The sequence below is a fragment of the Bombyx mandarina genome, chromosome 02, assembly GCF_030267445.1.
Source record: "Bombyx mandarina strain Sakado chromosome 02, ASM3026744v2".
Taxonomy (NCBI): Eukaryota; Metazoa; Arthropoda; class Insecta; order Lepidoptera; family Bombycidae; genus Bombyx; species Bombyx mandarina.
Window position 1 is genome coordinate 1,183,827 of NC_143209.1, and position 22,781 is coordinate 1,206,607.

The 22,781-nt window shown below is 42.4% G+C and overlaps 2 protein-coding genes across 2 annotated transcripts in view; one reads left to right on the forward strand and one right to left on the reverse strand.

Annotated features, from left to right (window-relative positions):
- Nucleotides 1-16,217, reverse strand: part of enc (R3H domain containing protein encore) — a 78,840-nt gene extending 62,623 nt beyond the window's left edge. Inside the window, exon 1 of the mRNA XM_089732941.1 lies at nucleotides 15,816-16,217. The gene's annotated coding sequence lies outside the window, so the exon portion shown is untranslated. The remainder of the gene's footprint in view (nucleotides 1-15,815) is intronic.
- LOC149503356 (uncharacterized) lies at nucleotides 9,269-10,174 on the forward strand. Its single transcript, XM_089732406.1, has one exon. It carries the CDS (start codon nucleotides 9,269-9,271, stop codon nucleotides 10,172-10,174), a length of 906 nt encoding a protein of 301 aa, XP_089588532.1.
- Nucleotides 16,218-22,781: the final 6,564 nt, after the last annotated feature.

Here is a 22,781-nt window from a genome sequence, read left to right on the forward strand (position 1 = left end):
ATGGACTTCACAATATATTTATTATAAAGAGCGTATGGTTTCCATCGATAAATTACTATTACCTGATATTTCTTTTCTATTAAGCCGATAGACGTAACCACGAATTCAGCCAATCTAAATAGGCATCTAAATAAAACATTTTACGAGCTCCCCTCCACGGTGTTTCCCGAGCGTTATGACATGCCCTTCTTTAAAAGAGGCTTGTGGAGAGTATTAAGCGGTAGGCAGCGTCTTGGCTCTGCCCCTGGCATTGCTGAAGTCCATGGGCAACGGTAACCACTCACCATCAGATGGGCCGTATGCTCGTCTGCTTACAAGGGCAGTAAAAAAAAAAAAAATTCTAAATCTGAGCTAAGGAAATTAGATGCTACACTGGGAGCGCCATTTCGTGACTAAATCTATTTGACTGCATACAGAAAAAAGCAGTACCGAATTGAAAGGTTCGTACGTCACTCAAAAGAATACGAAAAGAAGAATATCTAAAACTGTATTCTTTTTGAATTTATGTTGAGTGGATACAGGAGAGCTCAACGAGGTAAATTCCTCCACACACTTTGAGTTCTATGTCTGGGTATACTACAACGGCTCCCTGTACCCTCCAAATCGAAGCACGTCTGCTTCACGGCAGACATAGGCGGGGTGGTGTTACCTACCTCGACCGTACCAAATGAAAAATGAATTGCTGTTCGTTAGTCTCGCTAAAGCTCGAGAACGGCTGGACCGATTTGGCTAATTTTGGTCTTGAATTATTTGTGGAAGTCCAGAGAAGGTTTAAAAAGTAGATAAATATGAAAATGCTCGAAATTAAATAAAAATAACAATTTTGTTTTTCTTTTGAAATGTCCCCAGTCGGACGGATTTCACTTGTTTGTTTTAAGTTTATTTTATACAAAAGTTTAGGTCTTTTATTATCGATTGAGGCACTACGAAGTCTGCCGGGTCAACAATATTTTATAAGTCTTTAACATTTCCACTTCTATACTAGACACCGCTGCGCTTTATTTACCGAATTAAATTAAATTTATTTTTATACAAAACTATAATTCACGAAAGCACGTAGCCGTTACATCTGTTTTACGTCCGGTCGATAAAAATAGCCGCCGTGTTTACACCTGTGCGAGAAACATCGATATATTACAATTAGTTATCGACAGCGGCGCGTCACTAGAGCGTTAAACGAGCGAAACGCGGCGAAAAAAGCAATATCGAAACATGACAGTCGTTAGTATAACGTTTTTTTTATTGCTTAGATGGGTGGACGAGCTCACAGCCCACCTGGTGTTAAGTGGTTACTGGAGCCCTTAGACATTTACAACATAAATGCGCCACCCATCTTGAGATATAAGTTCTAAGGTCTCAGTATAGTTACAACGGCTGCCCCACCCTTCAAACCGAAACGCATTACTGCTTCACGGCAGAAATAGGCGGGGTGGTGGTATCTACCCGTGCGGACTCACAAGAGACCCTACCACCAGTGTGTATAAAGTCGCAATTTTAATATATTTTGACAACCCTAAGATGAAACGGTCCTCTTTTGCGTACCTATCTTCGGCCAGTATCTTCGACGGAAACCGTACTCGTCGAACTCGGCAAAGAGTTCGACGTGCAACCTAACCTAAACATCAGCCCGTTGACTTTCTCCCCGGATATTCGCAGCGGGTCGCGATTCCGATCCGGTAATAGATTAATTCGCGAAGCAGGTTCCCTTCGGAGGCGCTCGGGTAGCTGTTCGCAAATCCCGCCTCTACTGACTGAGCTTTTGCTCGCCCAGCTGTCCCGGTAAAACTGGAAAGGCCTCCAGGGCACCAGTAATCCCTCAATCATAAAAAAAAGCTTCGAGGGGCTATTCTGGCTTCACGAGATCTGAATTGAGGCCCATTAAGAAGATCCGACGAGAAGCTCAGTGGGTTGCGTCGATGAGTTAAGTTTCGTGCCGATCTCTTCGCTTTCGACGAGAACCGTAACCGGTGCTTGAAATTATAACATACTAGCGACCCGCCCTCGCTTCGCTTCGGAAACATTAAAACACACATGAAACAAAAAAAAAAAATTCAAAAATAAAATAAAAAAAGTAGCCTATGTTCATCAGGGTCAATGTCGGCTTCTAATGGTAAAATAATTTTTCAAATTGGTCCAGTAGTTTCGGAGCCTATTCGAAACAAACAAACAAACAAATCTTTCCTCTTTATAATATTATTACTAGCGGCCCGCCCCGGCTTCGCCTGGGAAGTAGCGCATGCGATGTAAAGAATTTTAGGTAATTTTTTTACACATTGGGTTACATTATTGGAGTTTCAGTGAGGATCCCTAATTTTTTTTAAATATAATAAACATAGCCTATGTCACCTGGAGATAGCGTAGCTTTCCAACAGTGAAAGAATTTTTTAAATCGGTTCAGTAGTTTCGGAGCCTATTCAATACAAACAAACAAACAAATCTTTCCTCTTTATAATATTAGTATAGATTAGTATTAGTATATTAGTATAGACAAATTTGCGTTCGAGTCCACGGTATTTGTTATTAGGTACTCATCATAACCAGGGCCGACATCTCCGAGTCTACGGGTCCTTCTTATTCCTGGCAAATGACCGACCAATTGTTATTTGATTTAAAAATTAAAGCATCTATATATTAATACGTGAAGGAAAAACTTTGTACCCCTTTTTACGAAAATCGCGCGGACGGAGGACTATGAAATTTCCCACACTTATAGAGAATATAGAGAAGGAGTGCAGAATGTTATTATTTTTTTAAATTATGCCTACACAAAAACATTAATTACACACACTACCATGTATTTGACGCACACACGCATGCGTACTATTTATTTATTGTCAAACTTTTGTTCGTGACGTCTGTGGTCTAATTGAGAATAGATTAAATATTGTTTGTCTTTATTAATATTTTTTATAGTGTAGCCTTGGCGAAATTTGTGATTATAGAAGTATAATAGTCTTTGAAAATAGAATCATAATAGTGTACGAACTTATAATTTCAATTAATTATAGTCGAATTTCGACTACCGGGCGACCAGTATCAAGAAAAGCGTCTGGTGTATGTAAATTTGGTGGAAAATACATTATTCTTTTTATGCCATATCACATCAAATTGCGAGAGTCCTATTATCCTAAAGCGTTCAGGGTTTTTAATACGGAGACGGCTCTAACTGTTGCTTTGATTGGCACGTTGGTCACACTGAGGAGATGGCAGTCGTGATGCTAGGGCTTTTCCCCCCACTCATTCGCTGCTAGCCTAAGGGGCTACACCAATTACTCTACGGCTAGTATATTGGCAGTCGTGGTGCTGACGCTTTTTTTCCTCCACCTATTAGCTGGTAGCTTAAGCCTAAGCAAAGCTACGCTACAACTAGTAGGTGAACTCACGGGGCTCAATCTGGCAGAGTTTGCGAACCCTGGCCATAGTGAGAGCAGCGCCTCGCTGAATCTGCCACCGGATCGGAATCGCGACATACTGAGAAGATCCGGCGAAAATCTTACTAGGTTGGAGTCTCAGGGCAATTATGGGCCAATACAAGTATGAAATAACATCTCTTATCAATAATTTTTTTTTTTTTATTGCTTAGATTGGTGGACGAGCTCACAGCCCACCTGGTGTTAAGTGGTTACTGGAGCCCATAGACATCCACAACGTAAATGCGCCACCCATCTTGAGATACAAGTTCTAAAGTTTCCCGTATAGTTACAACGGCTGCCCCGCCCTTCAAACCGAAACGCATTACTGCTTCACGGCAGAAATAGGCAGGGCGGTGGTACCCACCCGCGCGGACTCACAAGAGGTCCTACCACCAGTAATTACGCAAATTATAATTTTGCGGGTTTCATTTTTATTACACGATGTTATTCCTTCACCGTGGAAGTCAATCGTGAACATTTGTTGAGTACGTATTTCATTAGAAAAATTGGTACCCGCTTGCGGGATTCGAACGCCGGTGCATCGCTCAACACGAATGCACCGGACGTCTTATCCGTTAGGCCACGACGACTTCGAATAACATATCTTCATCAATTAAAAAAAAAAATATTCAACATAAATGAAAGTACATACTTGTTGAACATCAAAAAGAACTACCGCCAATTCACAAAAACTAGCCTCCGTCCTGAGAAGAACTGACAAGAAACTCGGCGGGCATGTCGTTTTTTTTAAATATTACATTTTTTTTAAATATTCATTTTTACAAGGAGTATTATAACGTAACAATTATTGCAATATTGATGTTATTTTTTTTATTGCCCTTGTAGGCAGACGAGCATACGGCCCACCTGATGGTGAGTGGTTACCGTCGCCCATGGACTTCAGCAATGCCAGGGGCAGAGCCAAGCCGCTGCCTACCGCTTAATACTCTCCACAAGCCTCGTTTGAAGAAGGACATGTCATAGCGCTCGGGAAACACCGTGGAGGGGAGCTCATTCCATAGCCGGATGGTACGTGGCAAAAAAGACCTCTGGAAACGCACTGTGGATGACCGCAGTGGCTCCAGGTAGTATGGATGAACTCTACTACGGTGGCGGGCGGTGCGATGATAAAAACGAGATGCCGAGATCTCGAACAATTCCTCAGAGCACTCCCCATGGAACATACGGTACAAAATACAGAGGGAACCGAAGTCCCTCCGCAGACCCAGAGGCTCCAAACGATCCGTGAGAGCCCGAAGCGAGCAACTCAACATCAATCATGCATTACAGTTTGAAGCCAAACCATTTCTCCCTTTAGGTGGCACGTATTCAGGTTCTGATGTCTTAAAATCTCCGACAACCGCATCTAGTTATAGCTAGCTAGTTTCGGTAAGAAAAATAATAATAATCTAGCTATTTTTAAGTTTAATTTAATCATCTAAACGCATGGCGCAGTGATCTGTTTGTTACCCGGACGCGCCAAGTTCATGTTTTATGCCCAATTTTACAATACATCTGGTGGATGATTCTCGCTACATTCCCGTTTTAATGGCATACGAATATATATATTTTTTTATGTTCCGTTGCTGTTTACATATCAGTTTCATTAACACAGGAATAGTGTTCGTCTATATGACGGGTTTGTTCAGAACCGCCCTCACGTATTACGTTAGTGATGAATTTTTTTTGTATTGGCCAGTGTTGGCTCACGAGCGTACGTGGGCACGTGATGGTGACTGGTTACCGTCGCCCATGGACTTCAGCAATGGCAGGCAAAAGCAGCCTACGAGCGGTCTGGTATCCCAAGCCTGCCGCAAAGCAATCTCGCGTTCCGATGCCCTCAGACACAGCCCACTGAGTTTCTCGCCGGATCTTCTCAGTGGGCGCGTTTCCGATCCGGTGGTAGATTCTGCGAAGCACGGCTCTTGCTAGGGTTTGTGTTAGCAACGTCGTCAGGTTTGAGCCCAGTGAGCTCACCTACTAGTTAAGGTTCCACTGAAATAGCCTCTCAAGGCTATCAGCTTAGGTAGGAAAAACAAAAAAAAAGCGTTCCGATTTTTAAGGACGACGCAGCCTTATTAGGGCTTGATACTTTATCGCCAAGTCGCTCAAGAGCTTACGACATTACGACGCTAAAACAAGCTTTAGACGCTACAGTCACGGAAAGCGTTACCGAAGACCCAAGAATTCTCCAAGTCACGAGTCATTTCTTTCGAAATACCTAAAGGAATATTTGAATTGAAAAAAAAATATATATACGAAAAAAATCTCGACTTTTTAAAAGTTGTTCTCAAAGCTACTTTATACGTGATCTCGTATTGTATTGTTAACGAAACACCAAAGTTCCTTTTAAGGTTTCAAAAATTCTTTGTTAAATCTCAGGAACTTTGAAACATTTTTTTCCAAGCCGGTTCGTATTTAACTCTTTTAAAAGAAGGACTTTAGGAGCGCTTTTTCTTTGGTTATTTTAGGTGATTAAAATATATTTGTTATAAAAAATATTTTTTTTATAATCGAAGCTTGTACACCTCTCTCGGCTTCAATACAAGCTTTTTTTAACGTGAGGTCGAAACCTAATGAGGTATTAAGCCGATTTCAGACAACTCTATAATATAATAGCATTTAGTATATCGCTCATAGCACAACAATATCGCGCACCATATATTGTTACAGACACGTTCACACTGTACTGTACTATTGGCTAAGTATAGGTATAGAAGGAACTGCTCTTGAGTTGTTAGGTCTCCTTCGGAGGCGCTCGGGCAGCTGTTAGCAAATCCCACCACTCCTGGCTGAGCCCTTGCTCACCCACATAGCCTGGTGTAACTGGAAAGGCCTCAGGGCCACCAGTAATCCCGTAAGCCCTCAATCATAAAAAAAAGATTCGAATCCTGGTGTGGTCGCATTGCAGTTTCTCGCCGGATATTCTCAGTGGGACGCGTTTCTGATCTGGTGGTAGATTCTGCGAAGCACGGGTCTTGCTAGGGTTCGTGTTAGCAACGTCGTCAGGTTTGAGCCCCATGAGCTCTCCTACTAGTTAAAGTTACGCTGATATGGTCTCTCCAGACCATCAGCTTAAACAAGAAAAAAAAGTTGTCCGGGTCATGTCATTTACGACAATAAAAAATATCGCGGGCCGATCCAAGTTATAGGCTATACTTGTGTGAACTTAAATTTAAATCCATTCAGCGCGTTTTAGCGAGATTTAATAGTAAATAATCCAGAATTTCGCATTAGTAATTATAAATTAGTACACTATAGATACTAATAACCGATTTTTTTTTTAAATAGGTCGTTTAAAAAGATCTTTATATCCAGGGCAGTATATTTATTTACACGAAGCACATGAAAGAGTGCATTGCACAATGACGTAAGTTGATTAAAATGATAGATATCACTCATGTGTCCATGTCAATCCAGTGTATTAAAATTAACTAGTGGTCCCGCAGTAGTCGAAATTCGACTATAATTAATTGGAATTGTAAGTTTGTACACTATTATGATTGTATTTTATACTTCTATAATCACAAATTTCGCCAAGACTTACACTATAAAAAATATTAACAAAGACAAACAATATTTAATGTATTCTCAATTTGACAACAGACGTCAAGAACAAAAGTTTGACAATAAATAGTATGCATGCGTGTGTGCGTCAAATACATGGTATGTAGTGTGTGTAATGTTTTCTTTATTGATTTAATGTATCTTTTATGCTTTTTTTTTAAAAAATATTAGCATTGTGCACTTCTTCTCTATATTCTCTATAAGTGTGGAAAATTTCATACTCCTCCGTCCGCGCAATTTTCGTAAAAAGGGATACAAAGTTTTTGCTTCACGTATTAATATATAGATACGTCATTCCGATCTACCCACATTACATACTTATTTATTTCACTAGAAATTGACCATTAAATATTCGTGTATACAATGAACTCCCTAGGAAACCATTAAACTTGATTTTTACTTTTTTTATTGTATAGATGGGTGGACGAGCTCACAGTCCACCTGGTGTTAAGTGGTTACTGGAGCCCATAGACATCTACAACGTAAATGCGCCACCCACCTCGAGATATAAGTTCTAAGGTCTTAGTATAGTTACAACGGCTACCCCACCCTTCGAACCGAAACGCATTACTGCTTCACGGCAGAAATAGGGGGGGCGGTGGTACCTACCCGCGCGGACTCACAAGAGGTCCTACCATCAGTAATTACGCATATTATAATTTTGCGGGTTTGATTTTTATTGCACGATGTTATTCCTTCACCGTGGAAGTCAATCGTCAACATTTGTTAAGTACGTATTTCATTAGAAAAATTGGTACCCGCCTGCGGGATTCGAACACCGGTGCATCGCTTCAACACGAATACACCGGACGTCTTATCCGTTAGGCCACGACGGCTTCTTCAACTAACTCAGCAGGCATGTTTTTTTTTTAATATTAGATTATTATTTTTTAAACATAATAGTATGATGTTGAATGGGCCTGACTTGATATAACAGTTTTGTTTGTATATCTGTTAGTTTGTTTTGTTATATGTCTGTTTCAGCATTACACAAAAATTACTAATTCAGAATTCATGAATCTTTATTGTTTCTAAATTCAGTATTAATCTTAAGAGATTGGTCAAAAATTAAATTTTTTTCATAATATTCTTGAACCTGAACTATGGCGATCATTTTGAGTATGTTCATTACACGTCCTTACGGATCCATCAGATCCAATAACCTTTGCATTAGACGCCTTCAGCTCTAACACAAGGAGCAGGCTTAGGGACCCCGGTAACCGTACTCGTCGAACTCGACAAAGAGTTCGCCGTGCAACATAACCCATGAATCAGCTCGCTGAGTTTCTCGCCGGATCTTCTCAGCGGGTCGCGATTCCGATCCGTTAGTAGATTCATCCGCGAAGCAGCTACTCTTGAGCTGTTAGGTCTCCTTCGGAGGGGCTCGGGTAGCTGTTAGCAAATCCCACCCCTCCTGGCCGAGCCTTTGCTCGCCCACCTGTCCTGGTGAAACTGGAAAGGCCTCCGGGCCACCAGTAATTCTTCAATCCTCAAATTTAAATTGGGTAGAATCAGGAGTGATACCGGGTTGTAAGTAGGAACCATAAAGATGACAATAACTTAATGAACGAGTGCACTGAATTTGTTTTTACTTTAATAATAGAATGCTTATATAAAATCTTTGGCAATTTACAAACTATATAGGCACATTACACATGTCACTGAGCCCATTCTTCAGCTCTCCTCATTCATGGTGTAAATTGGGAGAATTGTCCAGGATTATTCATGATGGATACATCTTTCAGTCAGTAGCCTTGAGTATTTTCATGTTAGCTTTGATATGTTGTGATTAATAAACTATTGTGGGCTTATCCCACATTCCATGCACATACACATTTACTCTTCACAATATAAAACTTATATAATATATTTATTTCATATAATTATTAATACAGACAGAATATACATTCACACATATAACATATCTATTAATATATTATTACTACGTTATATATTAAAGACATACACACACGACAATTTATCGTACCGCGTCAATCAGCTGGTCGCCCGTTCGTTTGCGCTATGGACACGCGCGCTTGAACAGAATGTCGCGGGTAGCTGGAAAATATACTCTTGCGCAGCTGATCGCGGCTAGCCACGCCCCCAGTCGAAACTTACCTCGTACTGAACGCACGTCGCTTTTGTTATTTATATACGGTTTATTGTTTTCGAAGCTTTTGCATCTCTTGTGATAACGCGCTTTCTTTGTGTTTATTGTAATAGTATATATATTTACATATATACAATACAATTCTCGTCTATACTGGTGACCCCTGAAGAACACCATAATGAGCAGCAGTGATTCTGTCGCGACCGCTGGTTCTCATGGAGGTAGCAGCGTAAAACCCCGACGAACGAAAAAAATGCGCGTTTCCACTGTACACGATAACGACATTTTGCCGTCCGACATCCGGAAGTTTAATTTGAAGGTGCCTCCGTTTTCTCCAGAGGACCCAGAAATTTGGTTTGCACTTCTAGAAGGCCAATTCGATAACTATGGCATTACAGAAGACCACATCAAGTTCAACAACGTTATCACTAACTTAGATATTCCTCACGCGAAGGCGGTAAAGGATATTATCGTGTATCCTCCGACCAGCAATCGCTATGATAAAATTAAGAGCGAGCTCATCAGACGTCTCTCCGCCTCCCATGAAAAGAAGGTCAAGCAATTGCTAACTCATGAAGAGTTGGGTGACCAAAAACCGTCGCAGTTTCTGAGACATCTTATGGACCTGGCCGGACCGTCCGTTCCACACGAGTTCATCCGAACTATTTGGAGTAACCGCCTGCCGAACAGTATCCAGACGGTACTAGCATCGCAGCCTACCCATTCGCTAGAACAGCTGTCGGATCTTGCTGACCGAATACAAGAAATAACTACTCCATGCAACGTCGCAGCCACTTCAACATACGGGACGAGTAGTATCAACCAGTCCAGTGAGATCGCAGAGCTGAGGAAAATGGTGGAACGCCTCGCGTTAAAACTTGAAGACCAGACTCGCACCACAAACCACTCCCAGAACCGTTTTCGACCTCGGTGGCGTTCAACATCCCGCAGTAGAACACGATCTGCCTCCAGCTATCGACGGTACCCCGTTTGTTGGTACCACGCGAAGTTCGGGGCTAAGGCAAGCAAATGCCAGAAGCCGTGCGACTACAACGAGTCGGGAAATGCCACAGGCAGTCGATAATGGCGACAAACGACTGTCTTAACTCTCCAGGTCGCCTCTTCGTAACTGACCGCACCACGAAAACCCAGTTTTTGGTCGACACCGGTAGCGACCTCTGTGTTTTCCCACGGACCCAGCTACGAGAGCGTCGTGCACCAACCAGCTACAAACTGACAGCAGCCAACGGATCAACCATTGAGACGTATGGATACTCGCAGCTCAACCTGGACCTTGGACTCCGACGCAATTACCCATGGAGATTCATAGTGGCTGATGTGACGAAGCCCATTATAGGTGTAGATTTTTTGTGTCACTATAACTTGATTGTAGATTGTAAGAATCGAAAATTAATTGACGACACCACTACCCTGTCTGTTCCAGCTTCACTGGCCTCTAATACAAATTACATTCATTCTGTGAAGGTTCCGACTGGCGATTCCCACTACCATGCTTTGCTTTCGCGCGATTTTCCTGAAATTACGCGACCAGCTGGTACACAACGTACGGTAAGCCACAATACACAACACCACATTAGAACTACACCAGGGCCTCCAGTCGCTTGTGCACCTAGGCGTTTAGCACCCGAGAAACTGAAGGTGGCAAAAGCGGAATTTGAGTCCATGCTAGCTGATGGTACAGCTAGACCGTCTGATAGCCCATGGTCATCACCATTACACCTGGCACCGAAAAAAGACAACGGTTGGCGCCCTTGTGGTGACTATAGGCAACTCAACGCCCGGACTATCCCAGATAGGTATCCAGTACGTCATATACACGACTTTGCGCACAATATCGCTGGTTGTAGTACGTTTAGCACCATCGACCTTGTGAAAGCCTACAACCAAATACCAGTCTGTGCCGACGATATACCAAAAACCGCGATCACCACCCCCTTTGGAATGTATGAATTCCCGTTTATGACATTTGGGCTACGAAATGCTAGCCAAACATTTCAAAGATTTGTAGACGAGATGATGCGCGGGCTAGATTTCGTTTACTGTTATTTGGATGATTTTCTCATATTTAGCAGGGACAGCATTCAGCATGAGCAGCATCTACGCCAAGTATTTACCAGACTTAGGGACTACGGGATGGTAATCAACTTGTCCAAATGTGTTTTTGGGGCTCCCGAGGTAACTTTTCTAGGTTACCGTATCTCGGAGAGCGGAACCAAACCACTGGACGAGAAGGTACAAGCCATCAATAACTTTCCCCCACCCAAAGACGTTAGGACGCTTAGACGGTTTTTAGGTATGGCCAATTTTTATAGGCGGTTTCTGCCTAATGCGGCCCAAATACAAGCTCCTCTTAACGCCTTACTTATGGGTTCAGTCAAAGGCTCCACTCCCATTAGCCTTAATGACGTTGCTCTGAAAGCTTTCGCAGAGACCAAGGAAAGCCTCTCCAACGCGGCACTCCTGGCACATCCAGATTGTCAGGCTAAGCTGTCTTTGGTTACAGACGCATCTGATTTGGCTATAGGGGCTGTTTTGCAACAGCTGAAAAATGACACGTGGGAGCCTCTAGGCTTTTTCTCCCGTAAGCTGAGTCCGTCACAGAATAAGTACTCCCCGTATGATCGCGAACTTCTTGCAATCTACGAGGCGATCAAGTACTTCCGTCATATGCTTGAAGCGAGACACTTCACGATTTACACCGATCATAAGCCAATCAGTTTTGCCTTCCACGAAAGGAAGCAAAATTGTTCGCCCAGGCAATTTCGTCACTTGGACTTCATATCCCAGTTCACGACCGATATAAGGCACATCTCCGGCAAAAATAACGTGGTGGCCGACACCTTATCTCGCGTCGATGAAGTGGAGGCTCCAATTTGTCTCGCCGACCTCGCAAACGCTCAAAACTGCGATCCCGAACTGGCTCAATATTTAACGGACAGCTTATCTCTCCGTCTCAAAAAGATGGACTATCCTGGATGCCGTAATCCTTTGTACTGTGATATCAGTACACCGACACCCAGGCCATTCATCACAAAGGATTACCGCAAACAGGTGTTCCAAAGTCTCCACTCGCTAAGTCACCCCGGCGCTTCCGCGACTGCCAAGTTGGTAGCCGATCGATTTGTTTGGCCTGGGGTCCGAAAAGACTGTCGAAGCTGGGCTAGGTCATGCTTATCATGCCAACGCGCGAAGGTTAGTCGACACGTGTCTGCACCATTGGGCACTTTCGACGCACCAACTGCACGTTTCAGGCATGTCCACATAGACCTGATAGGCCCACTCCCGGTATCACAGGGATACAGGTATTGTCTCACGGCTATAGACCGGTTCACTCGATGGCCGGAAGTCATGCCAATACCTGATATTACCGCAGAAACGGTGGCTAAGGCACTGATTTCAGGCTGGATATCCCGATTCGGTTGCCCGACAGATATTGTTACAGACCGCGGCCGTCAATTCGAGTCCGCGCTGTTTCAGTATCTGGCAAAAACCACTGGATTCCAGCATAAACGCACAACTGCCTACCATCCCGCGTGTAACGGTCTTGTGGAACGCTTCCACAGACAGCTAAAAGCTTCCATCGTATGCCACGCTAACGACAATTGGTCAGAAGTCCTACCTTTTGTACTACTTGGTATCCGTAGCGCATTCAAGGAGGACTTACAGACTTCGTCCGCTGAGTTGCTTTACGGCGAGCCGTTAAGACTTCCCGGCGAATTCTTCGAGCCGAGCACAGCCTGTACTACTGATCTATCAGATTTTACGGCTCGTCTACGCTCATTCGCCGAGAAATTAAAACCGGTTCCCGCCTCTCGCCATAACAAAGAAAAGATTTTTATTTTCAAAGAGCTCAAGAACGCGGAGTACGTCTTCCTACGTGAAGATGCTTCGCGCCCTCCTCTTACGCCAGCATATACAGGTCCTCATAAAGTATTAGAACGACGTGACAAGACGTTCAAACTTTTAATTAAAGGTAACTCTGTCACCGTCTCGATAGACCGTTTAAAACCTGCGTATTACCTTACTGTTCATGAAGGCCTGTTAGGTAATGCACTTTCACCTGCCATATCTGAACCCGATGTTTCGGTAGCTCCACCACCTGACAGAACTGCACCTATAACTACACGTTCCGGTCGACATGTCAGATTCCCGGATTTTTATCGCCCCTAACCAGGTCTCTGGGGGGGAGTGATGTGGGCTTATCCCACATTCCATGCACATACACATTTACTCTTCACAATATAAAACTTATATAATATATTTATTTCATATAATTATTAATACAGACAGAATATACATTCACACATATAACATATCTATTAATATATTATTACTACGTTATATATTAAAGACATACACACACGACAATTTATCGTACCGCGTCAATCAGCTGGTCGCCCGTTCGTTTGCGCTATGGACACGCGCGCTTGAACAGAATGTCGCGGGTAGCTGGAAAATATACTCTTGCGCAGCTGATCGCGGCTAGCCACGCCCCCAGTCGAAACTTACCTCGTACTGAACGCACGTCGCTTTTGTTATTTATATACGGTTTATTGTTTTCGAAGCTTTTGCATCTCTTGTGATAACGCGCTTTCTTTGTGTTTATTGTAATAGTATTGTCGTAAAGTGTAAAGTGTCTTCTGTGTACTACCTATAAACTGTATCTCTTCTGTGCTCGTAACCTTCTATTCTTCATTATAATAATAATATAGACTGTGTTGTATTTTCGTGTGGACTAAGTGTTAGTTGTAATAAACATTTCATTAGTGTGCAAGGTGTCGATTTTAATTTATTATCCGTATACCGACGGCGCCTACTCAGGTACCTTTTCTCATTACGCTACACGTCCGGACGACCCATACATACTTCATCCACATCCATACGGGAGACCAACTCAATTTGCGTCTATACTATACCTAAGTCCCTTGTATATTAGAATTTTGGTTGTTATAATTTTAATATTGTGAATTATTATTCACAGTATGCATTTATGTTCTTCCGGAAATTGAGATACGTGTTTTGTTAATAACACAACCGTTAGCAATATAGTTTACTTAGGTAATTGTGTTACTGTTAAAGGTTCAGAAATATTGGAATCTCTGGGTCTGCGGAGGAACTTCGGTTCCGACTGTATTCTGTACCATATGTTCCATGGGGAATGCTCTGAGGAATTGTTCGAGATGATACCGACATCTCGCTTTAACCATCTCCATCGTCACCGGAGTAGAGTTCATCCATACTACCTGGAGCCACTGTGGTCATCCACAGTGCTTTTCCAGAGATCTTTTTTGCCACGTACCATCCGGCTATGGAATGAGCTCCCCTCCACGGTGTTTCCCGAGCGCTATGACATGTCCTTCTTCAAACGAGGCTTGTGGAGAGTATTAAGCGGTAGGCAGCGGCTTGGCCCTGCCCCTGGCATTGCTAACGTCCATGAGCGACGGTAACCACTCACCATCAGGTGGGCCGTAAGCTCGTCTGCCTACACGGTAATAAAAAAAAATGCACACATAAAATAGTATGTACAATAAAAAAATACCCAAACTCTAATTGCATCAATGCCATAACACCACAATTTCTACGATGCTAATACTTAACTGTGAGCATACACTAAAACATTTAAAAAAAAATACTTAATGTGAAAATATTCTTAATTAATATTTTGTTGGTCAGATGTGTTGTGAGCCAATACAAATGGGCATCCCAATTCAAAGAGTATGAATATGCTATTGTTGACTTTCACCTTATCACTTTTGGTGGATGGCACTGTCCACAATATGTCTATAGGCTACACTAAACGCTTAAAGCAGGGAGGGTAGTAGGATTGACCGTTTATATTATAATATAATAAATAAATAATAATATATATTACTTTTTTATTGCATTATGGGTGGACAAGCTCATGGTCCACCTAAAGTTAAGTAGTTACCGGAGCCCATAGACATCTACAATGCAAATGCCACCATCCACCTTGAGCTATGAGTTCTAAGGTCTCAAGTATAGTTACAACAGCTGCCCCACCCTTCAAACCGAAACGCATTACTGCTTCACGGCAGAAATAGGTAAGGTAGTGGTACCTACCCACGCGGACTCACAAGAAGTCTTACCGCCAGTAGACCAATAATAACACAGACCATTAAAATTTAGAGTAATAATATTTCAATTTATATGTTTTTGCACTCCATTTGGTTCCAGGAGGCAGGCCAGACATCAAAACTAAAATCTACATGGCTCATTCACAATATAATGTTCTTAATAATTTTTGCTCAATTTATAGTATTCCATTACAGGGATGTCAAGCTCAATACATACTGGTGGACCTGGACAATAATGTTCCTCATTTTAAATGGCAATATAGCATTGATCCCAATACAATTGTAACTTCACATGACATCCCATGTACTTATTTTTTAAATTGCAATTTACTCATTGGAAAATTAACATTTATACTATAATTTATAATAAAACTTGTACTTACATAAGTTTGTAAAGTAAGAAAGGTAAAGAAGATAATTACTGACAGATTAAATTTGATGGCAAAGTTGAATATTTGTATTTATGGCGGGCTTGCGCTTTGGATTGTAATTTTGAATTCTGAATTGCTGTAATCACTTTGTTGTGGGAAACAAAAGGAAGAGGGAAAACAAGGAACAGAAATATAGCCAGGAAGAGCAGAAATAAACAAAATATAATATTTTACTTACGCAATTCCACCTCACGCCCGATGTAATTCATCAAAACAGCCTAAGGAAAGTTTTATATTTAGCACGAACGTTGTCAAAAATAGAAGTTGCTACTCAGTGTTAACACGGAAAACAAATCACATAATGTTCATGTAACCAAAACACAAAAAATGTTCGCGCGGAACTTGAGAAGCGAAAAGTCGAGGTATGGTGAAAAAATATTTGCAGTCAGTTCAATCACCGTTTAACAGCACATTTTAATGTCCGCTTAATCGAATAGATGAATTAACACGATGGCTCGCAAAAAGCTGGAGCTCATGCCTGAAACCTCCGCGTACGCGAATTTCGAACAAAATCAGCTCGTTTTCGCGATATCACAAAATAAAATGAAATGTGAATGACATGTATTTTTGACATGCGCACTCCATTGCGAATTTGATGCTGCCATCTATTGGTGGCTACCACTTAAAGCTCAGTAAATAAAATTTCAACAGTTCATTTAGTACAGCAAAACAAACCATAGGTGGTGCTGCATTTTTAGTTTTTCTACTCATCAACAGGTGGCGACTTAAGCAAAGTAAGTCTATACCTGAGACCTTAGAACTTATATCTAAAGGTGGGTGGCGCATTTATGTTGTAGATGTCTATGGACTCCAGTAACCGCTTAACACCAGGTGGGCTGTGAGCTCGTCCACCCATCAAAGCAATAAAAAAAAGTACCTAATTAAAATTAAAATGCTAATTTCTTTCAAAACTTCACAATATTTATAATTTTCTTTGGATAAGGACCGTGGTAGCTTAAATAAAATAAATAAATCAATAAAAACCATAATCCATTTTATCTAAACAAACATATCTATACTAATATATAAATCTACAGTGGTTTTTACGGATGTTCCGTTATAACTACTGAACCACGCATCCGATTGAGATGAAACTTGGTATCCATGTAGAAAATACATGTATTTAATGGATAGGCTAATATTTATATGAGTGTTCGACTCCCTAATAATAATGACAATAATTATGTTAATTTTAAATGCCCCGAAGCGGGCGAGTACGGCTAGTAAATTTATAAATGGACAAGCTAGCCTACACACACATACACAGTAAAGGCTACGTTAAATAAATTTTAGATAAAACTTAGTTGTCGCAATATTGCCATGACTACGTATATCGCAATGCCGTTCAAATACCACACATTGGTCCCAAAAATACGAATGATCCAACAACGCGTGGTCGTAAACACGGACGAACGATTTGTGGCGATGTGGCATAACGATATACGAATATAATGCGGTCCAGTGTGATTAGTGCAGTTTTTTAATGTTCTCGATAGCGTAAAAGCTAACTTAAACTTGTATGGAGCTACGCTTGCCTATATTTGGTGCTAGGGGCGCTGTTCTAACTGCAAGAGAGAGAGAGATTATATTAAAATGGTTTCTGCAAGGGAATGGGAAGCACTACTCTTGGTAAAACTAGTGTTAACGTGTTCTCGCAGGTTGAGCCAATTTTTTTTGGGTAGGGGATCGAACCTCCCTGCTTCCGGTGAAGGTCAAGAAGAAATGCCATCATCGTGAAAAGTGCGACTGGTTGGCGATGCTACGCGTCCCGATCTGGCAGGCTGGTTCTGACCCAGCGGGGTATCTGGGGACAACAGCTGCATGGACCGACGCGGCTTATGTCCAGAGCCTTCGTTACGCTTTGAAGCCTCCGTCGGCTGGGCGAGAGAGCAGGGGAGTCATATAGTGGGTTGGACCCTAAATAAGCATGATGACAGTAGTCAAGTATTTAACTGATCTAATGAAACAGGATTCAAGGATTTTGAAAAATGTATTTATTTTCATATTAATGACGAGATCTATGATTTATTTATTAAAATAAATCTACAAAATACAACAACCAGCCATTATAGCTTAAACACCAATCAGAGCGCATTACGTCACGTCTTAGTAAGCGTCATCTTGCTTCGTTGGAGCTAACGCGCGATCACTGCAATTGTAATAAATGCTTGTACCCGTGATCCTCTTATAATATCAGCGTCCAGTCACACATGCGCCCCCTAGGTACGGGGACCTCGTAGGAGTTCATAATCCATACACTGTATAACTGTAGCTTTTAAATACTCTTAATGATAAAGAGCCCACTGAGTTTCTCGCCGGATCTTATCATTGGGTCGCGTTTCCGATCCGGTAGTAGATTCTGCGAAGCACTGCTCTTGCTAGAGCCTTGTCAGCAACACTCCCGGTTTGAGCCTCGTGAGCTCACGTACTCTCCCTGTTACGCTGACATAGCCTCACAAGGCTATCAGCTTAGGTAGGATTTTTTTTTATAAAATCACGAATTGCCACATCAAAATAATTTTCATAATCGGTGTATTGAGTTAGCTTAGACCTTCTAGGAAACGGAGGACAGGTAAAATGACGTCACTCCGACTTAATAACAAAACTGGCTTTCAACTAGCTAACATTTCACGACGCGGACACCGCAACAAACCGTCTAAGTAGTCTAGTAATGGAATACGAACACCTACCTTAACGTTATAGACTTAAAGACACGTTTTGTGTTCATTTCAAGTTGTTCATAAGATGTTTCGTGTTGGAATTTGTGATTTTAGCATTCGGCCAGCGTGTTTAGCTTTGCAATCTGTAATGTAGGCAGAGATACCTATTTAGTTTTCGATTTCGACTCGCTCGTCTAGTATATTTTTCACTATAATATTCATCATCTTACGCCTTACAGCCCAGGGTGGGCCTTAGCCTGTTTTTTTTTTTATTGTTTAGATGGGTGGGCGAGCTCACAGTCCACCTGATGTTAAATGGTTACTGGAACCCATAGACATCTACAACGTAAAGCGCCACCCACCTTGAAATATAAGTTCTAAGGTCTCAGTATAGTTACAACGGCTGCCCCGCCCTTCAATCCGAAACGCATTACTGCTTCACGGCAGAAATAGGCAGGGCGGTGGTACCTACCCGCGTGGACTCACAAGAGGTCCTACCACCAGTAATTACGCAACCTGATACTATCCTGATAGCCTTGAGAGGCTATTTCAGCTTCACCTTAACGTGTGTAGGTGAGCTCACGGGGCTCAAACCGGAGAGTTGTTAACTCTGACCCTAGCAAGAGCCGTGCTTCGCAGAATCTACCACCGGATCGGAAACGCGACCCACTGAGAAGATCCGGCGAGAAACTCAGTGGGCTGTGTCTGAGGGTTAATTCGCTCGTCGAGCCCTTTGTCGCAAGCGACGGGTTCGACGAGGACGGTGACCGGTGCTTGTGGTGCCTAAAAGCACCGTTAATGGATCGGGAGGATCCGTAATGACGTCCTTTGGGCGACGTCGATGGTTTACCATTCGGTCTACAGGATCGGGTATGTAGTTTCCAGCGGCCACGACGCGAGGGTTCTCATGTCGTGCCGCCTTCTCGAAGTGGCGCAACGATGCCAACTGTAGATACTTACTGACAGAGTCAAGGTCATCATGGAGATCGATGTTCCCTCTACAGCTCTGTTCAGGGCTTTCTCCTTTCAGTTCTTGGCACCTATAACTTTGAGGTCGTGCTCTACGCCATCCAACCGTCGGAGTTTGGGTCTGCCACGACTTCTGTGGCCCTCTGGTTTGCCATAGAGTAGTTGTCATCGCGTTCTGGTCTCCTCCATTGGAACTAAATGTCCTGCCCATCGTTGGCGTCCAATTTTTATAGTTTTTATGATATTAGCATCCTTGTAAATATCTTTCAATTCGTGGTTATATTTTTTCTCAATATAGCGTTTAATATAATCTATAGTCTATACTAATATTATAAAGCTGAAGAGTTTTGTTGTTTGAACGCGCTAATCTCAGGAACTACTGGCCCGAGTTTCTCGCCGGATCTTCTCAGTGGGTCGCGTTTCTGCTCTTGCTAGGACCAGTGCTAGCAACACTCCGGTTTGAGCGCCGTGAGCTCACCCACTAGCTAAGGTTACGCTGAAATAGCCTCTCAAGGCTATCAGCTTAGGAAAAAAAAACAACATTCGAACGATCTTAGTTTTGTCTTATACCTCCAAAAATAGTGCAATAGGAAAATACATTGGCGGTAATACTAGGTAGACTATTTGACCGATTTAGTCCAATAGGAAAATCACATTGATGGTGCGAAGGTACGATCGTGACATCACGCCATGGCTCTCCTCGGTAACCGATCGTGACCTTGAACAACCTTTAATTAAAGCCTCATAAAATCCGTTAGAACGAGTCGCCGTCACGCCTTGCTCGTCACGTCATTGTAAAAGAAATAGTTTTATATTTTTTATTATTTTAACAATAGTCTTGTGTGCGCAAGGAATTAAAGTTTCAATTATATACATATTTATATAACGGAGAGGCTGTTTCCATGGTGTTTTTAAAATGATGACGTCAGCAATAATTACTGCTGGTAGGACCTCTTGTGAGTCCGCACGGGTAGGTACCACCACCCTGTAAATTTCTGCCGTGAAGCAGTAGTGCGTTTCGGTTTGATGGGGCAGCCGTTGTAACTATACCGAGACCTTAGAACTTACATCTCAAGGTGCGTAGCGCATTTACGTCGTAGATGTAACCACTTAACACCAGGTGGGCTGTGAGCTCGTCCACCCATCTAAGCAATAAATAAAAAAAACAGTGACGGTAATTAAGACTCACTTTTCCAATTAAGTGTAAGATAAAAACAAAGAGCTCCGCTCCGTTTTAGTGCTCGAGTTGGAATGTTTTGTGCGAGAACAGTCACTACTCGTATTACCCATTATTTGAAGTCGTCGTGGCCTAAAAGATAAGACGTCCGGTGCATTCGTATGTAGCGATGCACCGGTGTTCGAATCCCGCAGGCGGGTACCAATTTTTCTAATGATATACACGTACTCAACAAATGTTCACGATTGACTTCCACGGTGAAGGAATAACATCGTACAATAAAAATCAAACCGCAAAATTTTAATTTGCGTAATTAATTGGTGGTAGGAAGTTTTGTGAGTCCACGCGGGTAGTTACTACCGCCCTGTCTATTTCTGCCGGGAAGCAGTAATGAGTTTCGGTTTGAATGGTGGGGCAGCTACTGCACTGTAAAAACGGAGACCTCAGAACTCATGTCCACCTGATGTTAAGTGGTTACTGGAGCCCATAGACATCCACAACGTAAATGCGCCACCCACGTTGAGATACAAGTTCTAAGGTCTCAAGTATAGTAACGACGGCTGCCCCGCCCTTCAAACCGAAACGCATTACTGCTTCACGGCAGAAATAGGCAGGGTGGTGGTACCAACCCGCGCGGACTCACAAGAGGTCCTACCACCAGTAATATATTAAGAGTAAGTAAGTCTTACCACCAGTAAGATTTATAGGATGGCGTTGACGTGAACATATCTGGCTTCCACGCCAGCAAGACATATCCGGGTCGCGCGTCTCATACATACATATTGCTGTACACTTGTGCTTAGTGCGAGTTTTTTAACGTTCTGGATAGCGTAAGAGTTAACTCATATTTGTATGGAGTTCCCGTCGGTCGGGCGTCCTCGGGGTGGCGCCGCGTGTCTGGTCGTAGTGTTGACCGCGGGAACCCCCCTACTCTGACCGAGTTCTGACCCCGGACGGAGATCGGACGTTGGGTGTAAGAGTGCAGGGGAGTCGTTTAGTGGGTGGGCCCTAAAATCCTTGGGCCCGCGATCTGTTCTCAACACCTGCACGGGGACCTCGTAGGAGGTTCGACCCCCAGCCCGAAGAAAAAAAAAAATTTCTATGGAGTTGGAACGTTTGCCTACGTTTGCCGCTAGGGGCGCTGTTCCAACTGCAAAAAAAAACTCACACTAAGCACAAATATATACAAAATCAGCTGTGTTCCTCAGCATAACTAACTTGCGTGTTAGTGTCGTCTACTAAAATCTCGGATCCAATTTTTACTTAAACACGTAAAAGGCAATCGGATAACGATCAAACAAAATAGTCACAGCGGACCGTTATCGAATCAAATCGATTTTTCGATCACAATAATATAGTACCTACATCAATAATTTTATATCATTGAAATCACTAAATAAAATCGTGTAATTCAGAACACATAATTATTGAACACACAATAAGTACCTACGTAGCTGATAAATATAATTATATAGTGTACATTTTACGGTTCACAATTCACTTATTTTTCTGTCTAGAAGATCGAAGACGTGACACGTGATGAAAACCGGGGGCGTTTGTTAGTTCGCGCGGCCATTTTGAAAAAGAATTTAAAAATTAGAAAAATTGGAAGAAGAAAAAAAACGACAAAATTCCAAATTTAAAACGCGCGAGTACCTACCTATTACGGTCGTCATAGTGATGTCTCTTCAATATTCTCATAGCGGACACTCCCAGGATACGAACACATTCCGTATAGTCTCGACTTAAAGATATTATGGTTCAGTTGGACTTTTTTTTAAATGTAAAACCCTTAATAAAACTTCACAGCTTAAAACCGAAGATCGAATTAATTAATTATATTCCAAAAAAGCCTTCCCAATCTGGGGTGTCGTAAAACGCGTCTAAGACTGGATACAATTTTTTGTCAATGTCAGCATTCCCAGGAAGGGTTGATGTTAGACAGGTGGCCTGTCAGAATTCCTGCCAAATTCCTATGCAGCATGACAAGAGGACATGCTATACCGATCCCACAGGAAAGAAGAACAAAGGTTATAAAATATATAATGTATAATTTTATTTTTTTAATTTTTATATGGGTGGAATAGCTCACAGTCCACCTGGTGTTAAGTGATTATTGGAGCCCATAGACATCCACAACGTAAATGCGCCACCCACCTTAAGATATAAGTTCTAAGGTCTTAAGTATAGTTGCAACGGCTGCCCCACCCTTCAAACCGAAACGCATTACTGCTTCACGGCAGAAATAGTCAGGGTGGTGGTACCCACCCGCGCTGACTTACAAGAGGTCCTACCACCAGTAACAAGGCATCTGGGGTCGGGTCCCCTCACTCTACGG